This window comes from Narcine bancroftii, chromosome 2 (assembly GCF_036971445.1).
Source record: "Narcine bancroftii isolate sNarBan1 chromosome 2, sNarBan1.hap1, whole genome shotgun sequence".
In the NCBI taxonomy this organism is placed as follows: Eukaryota; Metazoa; Chordata; class Chondrichthyes; order Torpediniformes; family Narcinidae; genus Narcine; species Narcine bancroftii.
This window is the reverse complement of record NC_091470.1, coordinates 293,137,458-293,155,945: the sequence shown is the minus strand read 5'-3', so window position 1 is coordinate 293,155,945 and position 18,488 is coordinate 293,137,458. Positions and strand designations below refer to the sequence as shown.

At 39.8% G+C, this 18,488-nt stretch overlaps 1 protein-coding gene across 5 annotated transcripts in view; it reads right to left on the bottom strand.

Annotated features, from left to right (window-relative positions):
- Positions 1-12,811: 12,811 nt before the first annotated feature.
- LOC138755424 (cytochrome P450 7B1-like) overlaps positions 12,812-18,488 on the bottom strand; it is a 199,215-nt gene continuing 193,538 nt past the window's right edge. For all 5 annotated transcript variants that reach the window (XM_069921383.1, XM_069921385.1, XM_069921387.1 and 2 more), the window contains one exon: positions 12,812-17,831. In XM_069921383.1, the coding sequence (XP_069777484.1) occupies positions 17,541-17,831 (291 nt within the window). In that variant the 3' untranslated portion in view covers positions 12,812-17,540. The remainder of the gene's footprint in view (positions 17,832-18,488) is intronic.

Here is an 18,488-nt window from a genome sequence, read left to right as displayed (position 1 = left end):
CCCAAGGTCACATGAGGCACACTTTCTACTCCTAAGCAGAACCACTCCATTTGTTCTTCTGTCATGACAACCATAGCAGCTATTCCCTCCTTACCTACAAAGATAAATGGACAATGTATCGTTTCTGTCTTCCCTTCTTTTAGAGAGTCCCACCTCTCCTCATATTCCTGGTCCGGGTGGATGGTGTAGTTTAATGTAACATGCATAGGATCTAGTGGATAATGGTAATCCCCATACCGAGGAATACTGGCCCTCCACTCAAAAAACTGTTTAATCAGCCCTGGGCCTGGTTCATCATACAGTAGCCGACTCCAGAAAATACTAACCTCCACAGAGTCTTCTGAAGCGTTAGATGGGGTCATTACTATAAACTGTCCTCCCCTTCTTATTGTATCCCCTGGGTATGTTAACCGAAGGCCCTTCTCAGAACATTGTATGGTTATTCCTAGTTTGGTAAGAATGTCCCTTGCTAATAAATTAATGGGGCAACTTGGCACAACCAGGACAGGCGTTTTAACCCTTTGTCGTCCAAATGTCATGTCGATGTTATCTGTATAGGGCTGTGTTTCCCTTATCCCGGAGAATCCTATTGTAGATAATGTTTTGCCCGAAAATGTGCTCCCTGGGGGTTTTTTAATCACTGTCGTAACTGCTGCCCCTGTGTCAACCATAAATTCAATTTTTTCTCCATTTACCGTCCCCCAAATTTTTGGTGGCTCCCAGGGAGGCGTGATTTTTGATTCTCCTGGGCACCTTCAATAATCAAATTCAGCACCTTCCTCAATATAGTCATTACACTGAGGTGCCTGGACTTGTTGATCACTCTGCCACCCCCCGATTCTCTGGGGCCCATCAATGTGTCCACCCCTACCCCTTGCTTGTCCTCTTAAGTTTCCTCCTCTTTCCCGATAGCCTCTAATAGAGGGTAATCTTTTTCCCCTTGCTCTCCCAGCCTCCGGACAGTTCCGCTGGTAGTGTCCAGGATTTTGGCAGTACCAGCATACTGCATGTTCCCCTCTATACATTGTACCTAGCTGTCTTTCCCAACCATTTCTTACTTGGGGTCCCGGATTTATCACTGGCCCCATGACCTGTGGGACTATCTGTTGGGCCGCTAATTTAACCCCTATATGTTCTATGGCTCTCACCAATTTATCGGTTGTCTTGTCCACCTCCTTCTGGGACGCACTTTCTGACTTAGCATGCTCTGATTGACGATGTCGTTTGATTGCATGTGTCAGGTGTCTTTTCCACAAATCCTCTGACATTGTCTCTAATCCCACAATGTCCCTTAATTTTGCTTGAACCGTAGCAGGTAGTCCGTTTATTATCCCATTACGAAAGTGAGCCCTTCCTAAGGGGCTGTGGTCGGGTCTTTCTCCAGTCCCTGTTTCCCATAAGTCCCATGCTCGAGTGAAATACTCGTGTGCAGTCTCTCCTTCCTTTAGTTGAAGGGTTACCAAGGCATCCAAACTATAGGGTGTAGGAAATGTTTCTCTAAGTGCTTCCCAAAATTTATTCCGAAGTGGGTTAAATTCTATTTCATCCCCCAATTTACTGCTTCTTACAATTCTCTCTATTTGCTTCAGGGCCCCTTCTGCCTTTAATTTTATCATGATAGTTCTGACATCTGCGAGTGCTAATTGTTCTTGGCAGGTTTCTCGCTCAAAACAAGAAATCCATGGACTAGCCCCATTACTCAACGGAGGTAGTTTTTTCATTAAACTCTCTAAGTCCATTCGTGACCAGGGTAAATATTTTTGAGTTCCCCGTCCCGTGATCAGTAATGGGCATTGATATCTCAATTTTGGGGATTTCTGCTCCTTCTTTACTCTTGGCATGCATTTATTTATCCCACCTTGTTCTGACTCTTCTTCGTCACTGTCACTGTCCCTATCAGCTTCCAATGTCTCAGGGTCAAAGGTATATTGGTCACGTTCATCTCTAAGATAATCTTTTCGGCCATAGTTTAGTTGTTTCACATCTTTCTCTTTTGTCCTAACTATGTCCAGGTAGGCATGTCTATTTTTCTCCCTCCCGAGTCTTTTCCTTCTACTTTCCTCCCATGGTGGATCGTATCTCGTTTCCTCATCTGTACTACACTTTTCGTCCTTTACTCCTATTACCATTCCTTCAGCTTTAATTTCTCCTGACAGTGTTGTAGTTATCTTTTCCACTTCCTTAAATACACCTACCATTAATTCTTTTTGATCCTCACTGATCTGCCCCAGCACATTAATATCTCTGTTTAAGTTTTTAATGTTATCCTGAACCTTTTTCATGTTCCATTTCTGTATCTCTAACTCCTTTTCTATTTTCTTGGACTCCAGAGGGGTCTCCACATCTATTACTCCCCCTTCTATTTTTATTAAAGGGGCCTGTACCTCGTCTGATGTGTCCCTATTCCCGAGGTTCTTGTCACACCCCAGTGTCTCAATATCTGGATATAAGGGACGTGACTCCAGGATCCCATCTGGGGTGCCAGGGGCACCTTTTGACTCCACATATGTATAGGGCGGGGGTCTACAAGCTATTTCTACAGGGGCAGTAACAGGTGGGTTACCAGGGAGACCAAATTCTTCAAATAGAGCTAGGACATCGCGGTACTGAATCTCCTTGTCTCTCACCCTCTTTTTTGCTGACTCGCGATTAAAGATTTTGTTTTCTGTGTCCTGTTTTGTTTCTTCCAGCTTGTCTAAGACGCTACGTTTTAAAATTTTGTTTCCCTCACCTGTCAGGAACATCTCAGTGCCCCCGGGTAACCAACCCCTCTTCCTCCAGCGGTCTACACATTTTCGGAGCATTTTTTGTTTTTCCAATGCCGCATTACTGGTATTTCGCTCCTCTAATTCCTGATTAATTTCCTTAATAACTTGGTCAAAAGTCTTAGCAGGCAACTGTACAGCCATAGCTGCGGGACCGCTTTCTAATGCCTGTTTTAATTTAGGTTCTTGTCCGTTTAGGGGATCTATGTCAACGAAAATTGCTTTTAAAAATGTCTCCTTGCAAGCTGGATGACTAATATCTTTTAAAGGAACAGTCTCTAAGTCTTGTCCTCCAATTGACTTCAGACTGTCCTGTATACTCTGATTGCTCGTTTTCCACTCTCTGTTTTCCCAAAGGGGTCTGAAAGTTAAATTACAACTAGAAAACCAAATATTTGGGCTATACTTTTGTCCTGTTTCCCTGTACCAATCTATGAATTTACGTAACTTTATCTCCTTGGTGATGTTGGGAATACCCTCATTTAACTTATCAAAAGTATTTCGAATAAACCGGGTGTCTCTTAGGAGTTTGTCAACTTTTTCATTAATATCTCCTACCTGATCCGGACACAGCTGTCGCAGCCTTCTGTCGTCGTTCTTGTTCACCAGGCAGGCGTCCCTGAGTACTTTTTTTTGTTGTCTCAAGGTCTCTAGTGTCTGCTGTGGTATTCCACCACGGCGAATTGGGGAAATAAATTCTTAACTTCTCAAGTGTACAGACATTATCATACCTACCGGACATTTATAAGTCAGTCTCTCAGATACAATTGAGGCCAATAAGCCTGAACCTTTGTTTTCTTTCAAAGCCCAACTTTCACGTGGGAGATTTCTCCTCTTAATAACCAGTTTAGGGCAGAAAACTCAGGTCCTCAATTGTTTATAGACCACCTTCTCACTCTATTGGACTTTGCAACGACACAATAAAGACTTTTAAACTCTAGTAGTTTCTTGCGAAGCACTTAATAAATGTCATTCAAACACCTTAAGGACTTTTATCTTGTCTGTAATCACTTACGTGTTACAATCCTGGCATGCGACCTTCAATTGTGGTCGTCTAATTTGTCCGATCTCCAGTTCTTACTGACAATCATAAAGATTTAAAAAAAAAAAAGAGAATTTTGTTAAAACAGGCTTCCCTGGACCTTTTTATCAGCCGGCTGAGATGATTGTCAGAAAAAACAGAAACCGTCGTCCAGTGTTCACTCACCCATCACGTCGGGGTCACCAAATTGTTAGGTCTGCTTTGTTCATGAATGAGTGAGACAAACACCAGACTGAGTCGAAATCAGGGTTCTTTGTTCTTTATTACCGGATTGTAACACTTGCAACCAACAATGTTAGTCGGAGAATGCATTCTGCCGTTATCAGCAAAATGATGATTTTTTATACCCTTGGATACGTGCTTAGAACATCATCATATCATTACTTGTCCAATGACTAAAACTGTTGCTATCCTTTCCCTGCTAGCTTCCTGCCTCTCAATCCATCAATGTCTCTCTTATCTTGTAAGTACAAGGATGCATTCACATCTTGTTACAGCCCTGCACAGGGTAACTCCTTACACATTCCCATCTCATGATGTTTTACCTAACAGGAGTACAAGGACACCTCCCCTTCTTGTTACAGCCCTGCACAGGGTAACTCCTTACACATTCCCATCTCATGATGTTTTACCTTACAATACATGAATAAATATTATTTCATACATATAGTTCTTAATATAACTTAATACAACTTTTATAACTTTTTTGTAACAAAACATGCATGTAAGATTAAAAATATCTAAGTAATATTTTTTCATGTCTCTTACAGCTCTCAAACATCTGATGTTTATCATATATGGCTCTTGCATTAACCAAGTTTGGCCACAACTGAGATTGGACAAATTCAAAACAATTATATTGTAAAGAACTGCATTGGGAATGGATCAATTGTGAATCTTTCAAACAGACATACTGTATATGTAGTGAAATGTTCTGAATGTACCTATTCAATGGACTGAAACTTGCACTGTAATGGTGAAAAAGCCAACTTACAAGACAGAAATTCTCTGCAAAAAAGTTATATTTTGCTGAGGTAGTTCAAAAATTGCAGTTTCAATGGTGGGAAATCAAGTGGTAAGTTCTCCATCAATATTCCCAAAAAAGAATATAGTTTGAATGAGAACCAACATAAATAACAAATATAATTGAATTGCTTATTACTACATTTACTGAGATACTGTGAAAAGATGTTTTTGTGTGTGCTATCCAGTCATCAATCCATCCTTAAGGTAGTGCAAGAATAAAACAGAAGTGCAGGGTGTAGTGTACAATAAATCAATAAGTACAGCCTAATGATGCACAAAAACCAAGTGCAGGATATCGAGAAAAGTACAGTTAAAACAATGCAAAGGCATCTTTCTTTCCGTGCTGGTTCTTAGAACTAGCCTATCAATCCCATTCCTCTGCTTATTTCTCTCATACATACTATATCAATTAATATCTCTTCCCAAAATCCTATTCTCTTATTATCCACTAACATTAGGGGCTATTGACAGAGTGAATATAACAAAATGCCCTAGTTTACCTGAAATGTGTCATGAGTGGAAGAAAACATCATTTATCTCTTCCTGTCCCATCATATCAAGGGACCCATATAGTCTTGAGAACTAGTGGTTTTATTTCAAATTTTAAAGGACAGTGTAACACTTGCAGTTATTTAGTTGTAAAAGTAAATGTTGGACGATGCAGATTAATTCTGGGACACAAGAGAATGTAGTCCTGCTTGGAAGTAATCTGTGCCACTCGATCTGCAGATTTGTCTAATTTGTAATGACTGGTTTGTCACATTTTCACGATGTCCCAGTGCACACCACATTGAATGCACTTCTTTTCAATCACAGTCCTCATTTGAGATACAGGAGTTAAGGCAGATCTACCATATATTTTATCTGTTTAAGAACACATCCAACAATGTTATACTTTTTAAGTACCCCAGTGATCGACTGCAGCAGATTAGGTAATCATCACCAAGAATGGTGGCTGAACTCAAAACTAAGCCATGGGTCTTTGAAAGATGTTTGACAGGTGGTGAATGTCTGCCAAGCTGCCTGTCTCCCCTCTGGCGAGCCTTGCTGTACTAACATTGGCTATGCATTATCTCTACTGTTAAGGAAACTCCCCTTGGGTATAACTGTGTATGCATCTATTGTCTTTCATTATTGTACCATGAGTTTCTGCTAATAAAAGCCATGATTATTGTTTGACCACATCATATTTGTCTACTTCATCAACTTCAATTTTATTAGCAGAAATGGATGCAGCACTCAAGACAGAGTGGCTGATAATCGACCAGTCTGCCCCGAGGGCCAGAGAAATTTTCAACCACTGGATTGCTTGAAACGTGGTCGATGAGGTGATACAGTGGGGCCACCTGAACTCTCTGCTGGGTGAGGTCCCTTTCACCGTAACACAAGGAGCTACCACTCTTGCTATAGCCCGGGAACGTCTGACTGCTTACTATGCAGGGCCACGGAATGTGGTGCTTGCTCGACAACAGTTGCTGACTAGACGCCAGAAACCCAGGGAAAGTGATGCTGCCTATGCACTGGTCCTCGACTTGCTGGCAAATGTCAGGGCAGTCAATGTGCAACAATACCACAATGCCTTGAAGCTGGATGCTTTTGTCAACGGGATTGACTCCAGTTACTTCCGACAGAGGCTGCTGGAGATGCAGCCCTTAACTTATGATCGGACAGTCACTCTAGTCAAAACACTGAGAAGTGCCATGCGGTCCAGTGAAATGCTAGAAACCGAAAAGGAAACATCCAGGAGTGCTGGAACCCCGAAGGAAAGAAAAGGCGAACTCCTGAAAAATGCTACTTCTGTGATGAGAGCTGGCACCCCAGACAGAAGTGCCCAGCTCAATTTGCTACCTGCAGCTATTGTGGGAAACTCAGCCATTTCGCTAAAGCGTGTAAGGCGTAAAGTACTCCCACTGATAAGAAGAGAAGCACCAAGAAAATGCATCATGGAGCTACAGGAATGAAAGACAACTATGAAAGGGGGGAATCTTCAGATGAGCAGGCTGAATCGACTTCAAGTGACGGCGAGGTGAGATCCCCTGTGATAGCTCAATTGACTGTAAAGCTTTGGGGATGTTACGGACTGGAATGGTCGACTATGAAGGGGGAGGTGAATGGTGAGACTCTTGATTGTCTAATAGACTCGGGGCGTACTGGCAGCTGCATCCAGAGAAAGTTGCCAGAGCCTTAAATTTGCAGAGATATCCAGTGAACCAAAAGATATCGATGGCTTGTAGTGAACTTAACAAAAACTGTATGGGACAAGTGTAAAGTTACTTTAAATTTGCAGGGACATTGCCTTGCTGATGTGTGGCTCTTTATTATGCTGGAGCTCTGCGCCCGTGTTACTGGGGTTAGATATTCAATCTCAATGAACAGTGTAGTGTTAAATTTCAGTGGGCCACTACCCACACTTACCATCCCCCACACTAGTTACTGCGGTCTATCCGCATTAAAGAGCAAAGCTCCTTCCATTTTCAGTGATTTATGGGTTTGGGTTAGGGTTAGGGTCAGCCAATTGCCACTAAGAGCCATTCTTACAGCAAAGAAGATCATGAGTTTATCAAAGCGGAGACCCAGAGACTGCTTAAAGAGGGAGTAATTGAATCTCGTAAGAGTCCATGGCGGGCCCAAGCGGTAGTCATGAAAAATCACACTAAGAGACGACTGGCTATTGACTACAGCCAGACAATCAACCGTTACACAAACCTGGATGCCTACCCCCTGCCACGCATCAATGAAATGATTAATCAGATAGAACAATACAAAGTGTACTATCGGCTTCAAAGCAGCTCATCACCAAATCCCCATTAAGAAAAGGGAACGGCCCTATACAGCTTTTGAGGCTGATGGTGGGTGGGGGGGGGGGGGTTATACCAGTTTAAGAGGGTACCTTTTGGGGTCACTAATGATGTGTCTGTGTTTCAGAGGGAAATGAATAAGATCGTTAGGACGTATGAGTTAGTGTACGTTTCCCTATCTGGAGAATGTCACTATCTGTGGGAAAACACAGACTGAGCACGACAATAACTTAGAAATTTTTACCAACAGCTGAAGAACTCAACCTTACATTTAACAAGGGAAAATGAGTGTTCAATGCGACAGCTACCCATTCTGGGCTACATTGTCCGCAAGGGCGAAATCCGCCCCGACCCGGAAAGAATGGCCCCCCTTAAGAAGTTACCAATACTGGACTCAGCTAAAGCCCTTAAAAGATGTGTGGGATTCTTTTCCTACTACTGCAAATGGGTTCGGGACTATGCCACAAAGGCACGCCCTCTGTTTGACACTAAATCTTTTCCTCTCTCTCCAATGGCCTTGAAGGCTTTCGAGAGAATTAAAGCTGATATTGCCAAAGCTGCACTCTCGTCCATTGACGAGGATGTCCCACTCCAAGTGGAAACTGATGCCTCAGATTGTGCCTTGGCAGGAACCCTTAATCAAAAGGGCAGACCTGTGGCATTCTTCTCCCGCACGTTACGCGGACCTGAACTTAAACATCCTGCCATTGAAAAAGAAGCCCAGGCTATTATTGAAGCTGTTCACTACTGGAGACACTTTCTAGCCGAAAGAAAATTTACTCTTGTCACTGATCAGAAATCTGTAGCCTACATGTTCAGTACTAAACACAAAAGTAAAATCAAGAACGATAAGATGGCACGCTGGCGAATAGAACTCTCAACTTATAATTATGAGATCCAGTACAGACCAGGCAGGTTAAATGATCCCTCTGACGCATTGTCACAATCTGCTGCTGGTGCTCAGCTGGAGGGGCTAAAAGAGATCCACAGCAGACTGTGCCACTCAGGAGTCACAAGTTTCTTCCACTACATGAGGTCTAACAACCTTCCTTACTCTCTGGAAGAAGTCAGGAAACTGACTAAAAGCTGTCCCGTTTGCGTAGAATGCAAACCACAATACTTCAAAGCTCCGGAGGCCACTCTCATCAAGGCAACCTGACCTTTTGAGAGGATTAGCTTAGATTCTAAAAGACCGTTACCTTCCAACAATAAAATGTATATTTCCTTACTGTAATTGCTGAATATTCCAGATTTCCTTTTGTGATATCCTGCCCTGACGTCTCGTCAGCGTCCGTCATTAAGTCACGACAGAATTTTCAGCATTTTTGGTTTTCCCAATTACATTCATACTGATAGGGGTTCAGCATTCATGAGTGCTGAACTGCGGTGAGCCCTGCTATGGAAGGGGATTGCCACCAGCCGTACCACGGGCTACAACCCGTAGGGCAATGGGCAGGTCGAAAGGGCTAATGCTACAGTGTGGAACACTGTTAATCTTGCTTTAAAAACACATAGTTACCCTGTTACCCGGTGGCAGGAGGTGCTGCCTGAGGCCCTACATTCTATTCGGTCATTATTGTGTGCAGCAACAAATCAAACACCTCATGAACGTATGTTTGCCTTTCCTAGGAAATCAGGAACTGTGATGGACTGGCCAGCCTATTTATCTGAGCCTGGAACCGTGCTGCTGAAGACCCATGCTCGGGCGCATAAAACAGACACCCTAGTCCAACCAGTTCAGCTACTGCATACCAACTCCAACTACGCTCATGTTAAATTCCCAGATGGGAGTACTGACACTGTACCCCTAAGAGATCTGGCCTCGCCTGGTTTGTCCCTTCCTCACACCCCTACTCAGAGTGAGCCTGAGAGATTGGGCTCACCCCTCCAGCCGGTGACCCCTAGTAAGCTTTCAGATGGCCATGCTGAAGCTCCACTGCCTCATGCTGGTGATTCAGGAGTGGGTCCAGAAGTCAGCCCTTCCCACACTACAGACCCAGGAACTGTACCAGTTCCCAAGGTCGCAAAGGAGCCTCCTGTTTTGAGAAGAAGCACCAGAATTCATAAACAACCTGATAGGCTGACATTTCATAAAACATCTCATTATATTTCGATTGCTTGCTGGATACTGGTGTATTTTGGCTGTTAGAGTATTCTCAATGCCAAACGTGATATCCATGTATCGCTTGCTTTAGTCTTTCCTAGCAGCTGTTCTTTTGATTTTAACCCTTCTTCTGCCGGGGGGGGGGGGGGGGGGGGGGGGGGGGGCGGGGAGACTGTGGTGAATGTCTGCCAAGCTGCCTGTCTCCCCTCTGGTGAGCCTTGCTGTACTAACATTGGCTGTGCCCTATCTCTACTGTTAAGGACACTCTCCTTGGGTATAACTGTGCATGCACCTATTGTCTTTCATTATTGTACCACGAGTTTCTGTAATAAAAGCCATGATTATTGTATGATCACATCATCTTTGTCTACTTCATCAACTGGCACTTCAACTCCCAACTCTCACTAACATCGTAAAGGAAATTGATAAATGGTAGGTTGCCAATTTAATAAATCACAAGGGTTGCACTGAAAGTAAGGAGCTAATTCAGACAAAGCTCTTTTTGATTTGCTCCCTGACACAAACATTGTTTGCTGTGCACTCTGGTGTGCAAGCACTTGTCTTCAAAAGTTCTGGTTTATGAGATCATCTTTATCTTAAGAATTGCAAATCCAAAAGGACAGTTTTGGCACTTAGAAGTCATCTGAAGATAAGATTATCCCCCAAATAAATAATACATGAAATGTAGGTGCATTATTCCTTCCCCAATGTATTGAGGGAGATCAAATTGAATAGCAAAGATGTGAAACTTGCTTTCATTTAAAATTCACTTTTTGCTTGTGAGATAAATCACATTTTTGTTTTGTAAAGATACAATTTACCAGATGTATTCTCAGTTGGTCTTCAATAGGAAGTATTTGCAATATGAATACAATTTTAAAGCAAATAATTTAAAAATCACATTAAAATGTCCTACTGTTATGTCGTTGAGATGCTTCACAGACTCACTATACATTGGGCAGTAAGGACAAAAACCAAAATGTACCAAGTGTGAATCTAGTAATAATAGTGGGCTGTGTTCCCCTCTTAAGCGTCAATGATGAATATGAGAACATGGAGTTAACCACTTGCTATTCATTAAACATTAAAAGATTCCACCTATTTCCAACCAAGATGAAGGTCACAAAATGTGGGTTGTCACTGAAGACATACATCTTGCATTTCAAGCCTCCAGATGTGTCTCTTTGTCCCTATTTCTCATCCCTCATTCTGTTTTCAGATATGCATTGTTAGTTCTGCACTGCAGAACATGACTGCAATAAAAGAATATCTATTTACAAGTATAGAAAGGAATAAGCATGCCTCCAAGAAGATTAGAACCATACGAGACTCCTTTGTATGACAATAAGACTTGACAGATATTGTTTATTCACAACTTTTACAGTGATTCATATTCATCCTCATGCTTTAATGTAAGTAATTCTTTCATATAAAACTTATTTCTTAACTATTATGCATTGCCACTCTCTGACAAGAGTGAGGAGCATTCATGACCCTGCCAATGTGCAGTTTAGGACCAGCCATAAATAACCCTGCCAATGTGCAGTTTAGGACCAGCCATGACCCTGCCAATGTGTAGTGACATGGAGGGTCTTCTTCAAAAGGGGATCACAAGTACATTTGTGTCTAAGATGTATTTCCTATTGCAGTGCAATAGCCTGAAACCGGGCTTGCACACATCGAGGGAAAGGTGGGAGATGGACTTGGGGAAAAGGATTCAAAAACAATATTGGTCAAAATTGTGCTCTGATAATATGACATTATTTATTAATGTCAGGTATAGATTGGTACAATACAATTTTATGCACCAATTATACCTTACACTGCAAAAATTACACAGTCTAAAATCTGAAATTTTGGACTCGTGTTTTAGGTGTGGTATAGAGGTTGGAACATTTATACAATCATCCTGGCTAGGTGTGAAAGTAAGATCCTTTGGTATGATTTGGCAGAAATTTTGACAAAAATGTTAGAAGTGGATTTTCCATTGGAACCAGAACTGTATTTATTCAGCAAACTTATGGTTATTGGCACAAAACTATCAAAATATCAAATATAGTTTGTGAGGATTGCACTATTAGTAGCCAGGAAATGTATAGCTGTTACATGGAAGTTCAAACCTCCCCCCCCCCCCACCACTTATAACTCGCTGGGATATGCTGGGAGCCTGATGTCCCTGCTCCTGCTGGGAGGTCACTCTCCTTTTTTTAATTTTTTTTATTTTTTTACACAATAAACCATATTGACCAAAATACATGCAGACATTTTTCTCTTGAATAGTGTCAATTTCTCCCCTTTCCCCCCCTCCCTTCCCTCCCCTCCCCCTTCCCATTTATTCAAAGTTCATTCTATAAGATACATTAAATCCGTTAAACAATGTCGTCACTTAATAAAATAAACAAGGAATTTTTATCTTTTACTTTTATATACTGAGTCAGTTCATTTTGTTGTCTTCTCCTTCGACACCGGGTCAAGGGATTCTTCTGACCACTTGTGGTTGGGAGGCAGTGGCTTGCAGTTTGAGAGGGAGAGTTGGAGAGAAAAGTCAATAGGGGAAAGTAAAGAAGAAATGGAAAGAGAGAGGGGAGGGAGTTAGCTGAAATTAGGACAATCGTCATTATAATTTCATGTTGGGTGAATTTTTTTTTCAGTTTGGCTCTGTAAAAATTTCAGATCAATGAGGATTTCTGATTTGTTTTGGATATCCTCAATTATCCAAAATTTAACATTTTTTTCTGGATAAATGAGGATTTCTGAGAATTTGATTTTAGATAATTGGAGTTGTACTGTAAATAGCTTCCCCGAAAAGGTTTAAAAAATAGTTAGGTTAATAGCAGTGAATTCCTGAAGATCAAGATATGGACTAATTAATGAAGGCATATTCAAACACTCCTTCTATTTTGGACAATTATTTTCTTTTAAATGATAGCAGTTTGGGAGGGTGAGATTTGGGTAATTATCTGAGTGTAATTTTAAAATGCTGTTTATATGATGTATGTCATGAGTCTTGGAAAAATTAAAATAAAATATTCAAGAAAAAAGTGAGGTGCATTTGCTAAAACTAACATAACACATGTTTAAGACTAAAGCAAGTTTTATTTTCTTATTATAAATGGCACATTTATACAGAGAAACCAGGTAAAGGAGAAAAGAGCCTAGTTTTTGGCATTATTAATCCCGCGCATTACTAATTTTAATTAAAAAATATATACGTTAATATTTCTTTTAGTTTTATAATGAAATCATTGATACACAGAGAAATAGACCACTCAGCTGATCTGCACCAGCCACCATGTTACACCAATCCTATAATCATTTCATTTTTTATTTTCCCATGTTTGAACAAATTCTCCCGAGATTCTACCTCCCATCTATACATTAGGGACAAAGAACCTACTAACCCATCTTCAGGACCTTGGAGGAAACCTGACCCCTCTGAGAAAAATCCAGGCAGCCACAGGGAGAATGTGAAAACTTTACATAGACATTACTCGAGGTCAGACTGAAACTGGAGTTTTGAGGCAGTGCCTCTACTTGTGGCACCACCCATTTTAAGTGTTACGAGCCCAAAGGACCCCAAAACCCAGCAACAAGAGACATTCATCAATACAAGTAGTTTTTAATAACAAAAGTTGTTTTTAATTAACTTTAAACATGAAACCAAAATCAAACTTTAACTTATCTCTATACTTAACTAACCCAAATTAACCCCCTTCTAATTCTAAGCGCATGTATACGTAATGTATGTGTAAATTTAAGAAAAGTTCTTTGGTTCACAGTTCAATCTCACTTCTCTTTCTTCCAAATTCTCTGGTTGCAAGCAATTCTTATACTGTGCACAGAATTTAACACGTATAAAGTTCACCAGGCTTTGGTGCTCAAAAGGTAAATGTTTACTGCTCAGGAAGGTTCTTGTAGAGTTCGCAGAGAGAGATTTGTTTTTCCAGGATTTCCACAACTGAGTACCACCATTAGTCACTTCAATGTCTCGCTGATGAAACTTGGCCCATCGGGGGTTCTCCAGATGGTAACCTCTTTCTTTCAGGCTATACAGAGTTCCTTTCTGTTCCACTTATTCCAAGAGAAACATCAAACAGATAGCACTTCCAGTCATCCACTGCTCTGGAACTTTTTGTTTCCAACCAGCTTTTCCTGGCTTCTTTCAGCCATGACTGTTCAGTCTCTTTCAGTGTCACACACACAAGCTGACATCATTTCATGACATCATTTCAATTAGCACCTACTTATGAAATGTGCATAAAATTCTCCTTAGTTTTTGCAATGTTCTTGAATACGAATTCTTCAGTCTTTCAAATAAGATCTGTTTTAAAATGTGGGTATGCATGTAACCTACTCTAATTTTACCAAATTCCTCCCAATATTTATAAATTACATAAGGAAGAATGTTTTTCACATTCACACCACTCTGATAGATGTATTTTACTTCATGAGGGTTATAGACCCAGTGGACAGAGTTAAACTTCCCTCAATGGCATAGGGATTGAGAATATACAACCAAAAAACGGAGAACCAGAGGTGGCTTGAAGACTTTTTTTCTTAAACATCCAGTAGTTAGGGCCAACTCTGCTCTACTATTTCTCATCCAAGATCCATAAATGGGAAAATGATTTGCTGGGAAGCCGTCGGTACCAGGGACCTTATCGGACTGCAAAGAGTTAATAGCTGAAGCAATCTCCTGCTTAGAGGTAGGCTGTTCCAGCTTTAATTTACTCTCTGAAGAAACTGTAGGGATAGTTAATCTATCCAGGAAATGCAGCATAGAATTTCAAACTTTGATCAAATCAGAACTTAGAGTAAAACTGAGAGAAAATGTAATTAATTTCAGCCTGATAATCTTACCATTGTCTCTATGAATCTCAGTATCAAGCTGTATAATTTTTAATTTGGCTAGCTAAAAGTTTTCCAGCCTTTTCTCCATGCATATAAAACTTAGATTTACTCTTAGAGTTGGGTCTGCATAGGGTAAGTAAGAAGTAAGTCATGTATAGTTTTAAGTTCAACCATTGTTTTAAAAAGCTCATGTTTTGGAGTTAAGGCATATTGTTAGTCAAATACACTTCAGCTGACTGGTCAAATTATCACTCTCAGAATTAGCCTTCTTTTTAACGTTAGCCATAAATGAAATTATTTGACCTCTGGTAAAAGCTTTAAAAGCATCCACGATTACTAAAATGGAAACCTCCGGCGATTTGATCTTTCATGAATTTCTGAAAATTAGGGTCCAATAATAATAGGGTGTTCAACTGCCACTGTTTAGTAATTCTAGATAAATCCAGAATATTAATAGTCAAAATTACTGGAGAGTAGTTAGAAATTAATATGCTCTCGTAAGTACAAAGATCAACATAAGAAATTAATTGTTGGTCCACAAGGACGTAATCAATACGTGAATATGTATGGTGAACCTTTGGGGGAAAAAAAGAGAATTCTTTATCATTGGGATGGAGAAATCTCCATACATCAATAAGGCCAGAATGTAGCATTAAATAATTTATAAGTTCAGCTGACTTGTTTAAATTAACAATTTATGAGATTACCCATCAAGTACAGAATTGAGCCAACAGTTTAAATTGTCGCGTAATATCAAAGAGTAGAAGAGAAAGGAGGCATTCAAAAAAATGTGGATCTTCAGTATTAGGACCATAAGTGTTAACAAAAACAAAAAGCTTATTAAATAGTTTACCAGACAGAATAAGAAAATGACCATGAGTGTTGGCGATAACCTCATGTTTAATAAATGGCACCAATTGATCGATCAGGATTGAAACTCCCCTAGATTTAACCATAAATGCTGAGTGAAATGACTGTCCCTACCAAACGTTCTAAAAGTACGAGGTATCAGATACACGAAGATGGGTTTCTCGTAAAAATATAACATCTGGTTGAAACTTTGTATTATGTGAAAAGATCTTTCAGTGTTTAGCAGGGTGATTCAACCCTGAGATATTCCAAGATAAGATCTTAATACTTTTGGCCATCTGAGAAATTAAAAATCAGTAATTCAAAATGTTTAGAAGTGATGGCATGCCCAGTAATAAAAAGCCAACATAGGCTCTTAAAATAATCCCATTCTAACCTACCAAACCCCTCCCCCCACCCTGCGAATCCCCTCTGCTCATGGCAGCAGCTCACAGACAAAACAATAATTCCCCAAAACTTTTTGCTGGTAATTATCCAAAAACTATGCTTAAAAGATAAAGAAGCTCACACAGAAAAAAAAGTTAAGATTCCCATGAATTCAGTAATTAATTATAAAACTAAAGCATTAGTTACCCCATAAAGGAAATAAAAGGAAAAGTGAATAAGACTTAAAAAAACATAGTATATTTTTTACAAATAAAGATTTCCATGAGGAATTTAAAAAATGTCTTATAGAAGACCAGATGAAATTCATCTCAAAATAAGTACAAAAAAAAAGAAAGAATAGAGAAAAATTCAATGAGTAAACGTTTTACTGAACACTTGGATCAGGAAGATTTTCTTTCAAAACCTAAGTTGCAGTTTTAGGAGAGACTAACCACTTCTTCGTATTGTCCAGAAAAGTGATTCTCAGTCTAGCTGGAAAGTGTAACGATGGTTTGAAGCCAGCATTGTAGAGCTGGAAGATGACTTCTTTGCATGGAGATCGTTCTTTCATAAGTTTAGTAGTCATCTATTAACCTGATACTCTGACTACAATATTGTAAAGCCCCTCTGGATCAGGACTCTCTTTAAAGCTGATTTTTCATCTGGAAATGGTGTAGGCAGAGAATGATCGATCAAGGCTTCATACCAAGAGCAGGTTTGGAAATGAGTGATCTCTGCGCTCTGTTGACTTCAGGGAGAGTTGGCAACAAATCTTGCCCAAAAACCTCAAGGAGGAACTCAGCAAAAAATTTGGAAAGCTAGCCTGATTTGGTCCCCTCATTTAAGACATTAATTCTCAGATTATTTCTTCGGCTCCTCACTTCCAAATCTGTGACCTTCTTCAATAATAAGTAGTTAGATTTTCTTAGTTCCAGATTATTGCATTGTACATCATCCAGAAGGGAATCTTGAACTTCCACAACTGACGAGAGCTCACATGACCCCTCTTAGAACAGCAAACTGCAACCAGACAAATTGCTGGTACTGGAATCAGTTTGTGATCCTGTATATCTGTTGCTTTAAAAGACAATAGTCCATTCATTCCTGCTTCTGAAGTTCCTTCCAAAGTCGTTTCATCATCTTTGCAAAGGCACTTCGAGCCTGACTGCCTAGCTTGATCAAAGCTCTGGCATTTTAAATAAGATGTCTTTTGCCAGCACAAAGTGGAGAATGCAGAATCAATTTTGACATTTAAGTAAAATTTGGATAGCTATCAGGATGGGAGAGGTTCGAAGAGCTATGATCTGAGTGTAGGTCAGACTAGGCAGGATAATAGTTCTGTCTGTTTTTGTACTGCAGTGATCTATGGCTCTATGCTGGAAACTCATCAGACCTGAAATATTAATCTTCCTCTTATTTCCAAATGTAACCTAATCAACTAAAACTCCCATAACCTGTTCCAGCAATAATTTCCATTGATTTTCTACTTTCAAAGATACACTACTGAGGGTCCACCTGTCCCAACACATATTTAAAATTTAGAATGTACATAATACTTTAAATACTGACAGAATAAATCATGCATTTAAGATGGAGATGAAGAATCCACAAAAATTTTGACTGCTACAATCCTTGTAAATATAAGCCTGCTATAAAATCAAATAATAACACAGCCTGACTCACCAGTGAATAATTTTATCATCCCACAACAAATTTCTTCATTGACGCAATTTATAGCGAAATTGAACATCAGAATCCGGGGTTAATATCCCTAATCCGATACGTTCTTGACTTAATCTGACTTGTTTTTCCCCTTTGACTATTTCCAGATCAAAAGAAGACAGCAACAAAAAAATGAACATTTTGATCTCAGCAAGTGCATAATATCTTCCAGGACATTTACTGGATCCAGAACCAAAAGGAATCATATAATTCTGAAGTTTATTTCCTCCTTTATAAAAATTACTCTTCTTCATGCCATCTTCTACAAAACGGTTATATTTGTATACCTGGAAAGACATGGAAAAAGAAACTTTATTCACGATAGAAAGAGAATGGGTAAAATTTTGTCTTTGACAGTGTAAGTTTTTCATACATATATAGTATTTGATTTATATGTGGATCTTACTAACAGAACTACCATCAGGAAAGAAGTATAGATGCCACAAGGCTCACACCACCAGGTTCAGGAACGCTGATTCCCCTCCATCATCAGAATCCTCAACAATAAATTCAATCAGGGACACATTTAAGGACTTTTACTTTTGCATTTATTGATTTCTTTTCTCTGTATTATAGTCAGTCATTTATGTTTCTTTATTTGTTTACATGTGTACGTTGAGTAAAGTTTTTTTTACACTTTCAATAACTGGCAATTCTGCCTCACCCACAGAAAAAATAATCTCAGGGTGTATGTGATGTCATTGAAAAGAAAAGATAACAATTTCCAGAAAGATGGACATTGATCTTAGTTGTGGTGTTCTGCACAACCAAATATTCTGTTAGCTCTCATTTGCTGGGCCTACTCTCTTGCAGAAACACCCATTGACAATTAGGGTCAAAAAAGTGTTTTACAAAGAAAAATTTGTAGAATATTTCTAATAAAACAATTCACTTTCAAACAAGTTTGAAGTGCAAATAAAAGAATTGCATAAATTAAAATTTGA